Below are 3,226 nucleotides of genomic sequence, written 5' to 3' on the forward strand. Positions count from 1 at the left end.
TCTGATTAAGAACAGGGCTGCCCGCACTGACGCGGCTCAGGGATTACGTCACACGCAGCGTCATGCGCAGTGCCCTAGTGCCTGTAAATTTAATGATCCAATGAAGGTAATTTAAAAAATGAGGACATTTCCTCACTTTCTAAAAAAAAACCCGGGACGACAGGTACAGGACGTGAAATACGAACATGTCTCAGGAAATATGGACATTTGGTCACCCTACTATAAAGTCCAATGCATTTTGGCCTTGATATACACACCTCCATAATCACAGCATTTTCAAGAACTATGGTTCAGCATGTGAACTATTTTTAAATGTAGTTCAACATAAGTTAAACCAGCATTTTACCCTTAACGATGCAGTTATCACAGTATTTAGACTATGCTGGTTCAACTGTAGCACTTTTATAGGACAAACTGCAGGGATTTCCTTCTGCTGTCCGTTTGCTTCTCCATTTCACACAGATAGATGGAATAAAGGGAAAATTCTCCAAAATATGTATGCATATTTTATATATATGAATTTTGTGTGTCACGCATTTAGAGGTTTGACCCTACTGCAAACTTTCAATATGAAAAGTTTGATCTCATGAATGTCAGTTGTAATGTAGAAGCATTATTCTCTTTATCAGATGACTCATTCACCCCCGGGGTAGGAGGGTGTTCATCAAACATGTTCTTTAAAAATAAATTCTTGACTAATTCCCCCCCCCTGTTCATCTCCATCACTCCACATTATAGTAGTGAATTGGCAACAGGTTGGTGATACGATAAGCATAGGATAAATGTGTTGCCATACGACTAATCCTATTTTATCATAATACATTAACAAAGATGATATGTAGCTATTTTTATAATACCATAGCTCTGGAAAATCTAAAAACTTCTTGTTGCTGCTGTGCTGCAGCTGATGCATGATTAACTGACTCCTGATGGTTTAAGAGTTATATAAAAATATGACGACAAGGATGTTTGCCTAGAAATATCAATTCAGCTGTATTTTGTATTTGTACTAATATTGCAATATCTGACAGATCTTTTTTCATTTTTCTTACACCCCTAACCGTACTTTAAAAAAAATAAGATTTGAAAAGGTAAAATGTTATGGAAGCCGAGGACGGTTCTATTGCCTTCTTGAGATAATGACATAACTATCTCGTTATCACAGTTAAACCATTAATGGTTTTCTCAAGATAACAAGATAATTATCTCGTTATCACAAGGAAACAGTTTTTGATTTCTTGAGGTAACGAGATGATCAACCTGTGTGAGAAATGAATGAGGCTGACAAACAGCTCTGGATTCCCAGTCCATCCATGTCTGCGGTGCCCGTAGATATGCAGTACTGCATGTGCTCAAATAATCAGTTTTTTAGTTTCCTTTTTGTTTTCACTCATTGTCAGGTCATGGTGGATGATTTGATTGCATGAAATACAGTAGAAACAAATCTAACAGTTTTTTTTTTTTTTTTATGAAAATCCTAAATCTGGACTTATTTTGAAGGTTAATGCATCTTATAGCGTGGTTCTGCTGGAGGTTTCTTTTACTGTTAAAAGGGAGTTTGATGTTTAAAACTGACTTCTGGTCTCTCCTGTCAAAAGGTAGAGGCAAGCCTCAAAGAACAAGCCTTTGATGAGGCCTGGGGAGGGAAGGCCAAAGAGATCTTCTCTGACCAATTCCTAGAATCTCTCCCTAAAGAAGTAGACAAGAAGCTTATCAAAAAGCTCAAGACGCTGGGAGCAGCCAACCTTCCACAGGCTGAACGAGAGGAGGTTTAGTAGTTTTAATGTCCTAAAAACGTACATTCAAAGATTTCTGCCATGCTTCCTGTTTGGACTTACAGATCCTGCTCATCTTTTGTCTTGTTTTATAGTATAACACCATCCTGAGCAAAATGGATAGTGTTTATTCAACAGCAAAGGTGTACCCGCAGGAAAATATAACCTGGAGTCTGGAACCTGGTGAGTAAATGCATCCGGTAGCTTAAGGGGCAAGATCCATGAATTGTATAGATGTTAATGGCTCTTGGTAGGAAACAAAGAACTCCACATAGGGGAAAATCTTGTTCTCAAAACAAGTGCAAGAGCTTCAGATTTGATCTGTTTTTGGAAGCAACAGGATGGGCACCATTCCTAAGAGTTTCAAAAGGAAGTATTGAGGATGTATCCAGTGTGCCGTTTAAAACAATAAGGAATCTGTATGGCTGCGAAGCTACAAACATTGGGAAACAATGCTCTTTTGTGTTTGGTAGCTACGACTGCCTAATGTAGTTGTGAGGAAACGCTTAACAGCGCGCAGAGGGAGAGTGATAAAAACAATCACCAGGGAGAATTTGTGGTAAACTGAAATGAGCTCATTACTGTTACGATCACAGATGCCATCCACGCTGCAGACAGGGTTACATAAACCACTTTAAGAATGGATTTAGAAGAGGTGTTTGTACTTCTCTTACTAACTGAAATTTAACCTAAACCAGATGGAGAGCATGCACTCGTCTCGGAGAGCAGGAAATTACAAAAGGAACTTTGCAGCTTTTGTTTGTTTTGATTGATGTTTGCTCTTCTGTGTCAGTCTAATTGTTGGAAAACTGCCATTTGTTCTGAAGAACTCACAGAAATTATGGCTAGCTCCAGGAGTTACCAGAAGCTGCTGTTTGCCTGGGAAGGCTGGCGCAATGCATCGGGTGTGCCTCTGAAACAGCTTTATCCAAGGTTTGTGGAGCTTAGCAACAAGGCCGCTAAAGCTGATGGTAAGAACTGTCATTTGCAACAGAATGAAATATGAAAAGACCATTAATGAAGATGCAAATGTGACGTTACTTCAAATGTTAAAATTGTATTAATCCTCAGGTTTTAAAGACACCGGTGATTACTGGCGCTCCTGGTATGAGACTGAAACCTTTCAGGAGGACTTAGAGCAGCTGTACAAGACAATTGAACCTCTCTACCTCAACCTGCATGCCTTTGTACGACGCAAGCTCTACAACTTCTATGGTCCCAAATATATTAATCTGAAAGGACCCATTCCTGCTCACCTGTTGGGTAAGATGCTCAGCTTTATATCTTAATGCATGCACCATTCACAGTTTTCTTATTCAAACAAAAAAAAACAGATAAGCTTTGCTCTGTGATTACGCATATTAGTTTCTACATTAAAACAATTTTCAGATAAACATTTCTTTTAAAGAAAAAGTCCGGTCAGCAAGGAATAATCAATGGATCATTATCTA

General features: G+C 38.7%; 1 protein-coding gene across 1 annotated transcript in view; it reads left to right on the top strand.

The window, feature by feature from the left end:
* The window catches only part of ace (angiotensin I converting enzyme), a 33,853-nt gene that overhangs the window by 6,976 nt on the left and 23,651 nt on the right, over window positions 1-3,226 (top strand). Inside the window, exons 2-5 of the mRNA XM_015398996.1 lie at window positions 1,599-1,769; window positions 1,871-1,958; window positions 2,603-2,746; window positions 2,847-3,038. Coding sequence (XP_015254482.1) covers window positions 1,599-1,769; window positions 1,871-1,958; window positions 2,603-2,746; window positions 2,847-3,038 — 595 coding nt within the window. The remainder of the gene's footprint in view (window positions 1-1,598; window positions 1,770-1,870; window positions 1,959-2,602; window positions 2,747-2,846; window positions 3,039-3,226) is intronic.

This window comes from Cyprinodon variegatus, unplaced genomic scaffold, assembly GCF_000732505.1.
Source record: "Cyprinodon variegatus isolate N-32 unplaced genomic scaffold, C_variegatus-1.0 Scaffold979, whole genome shotgun sequence".
Lineage (NCBI taxonomy): Eukaryota > Metazoa > Chordata > Actinopteri > Cyprinodontiformes > Cyprinodontidae > Cyprinodon > Cyprinodon variegatus.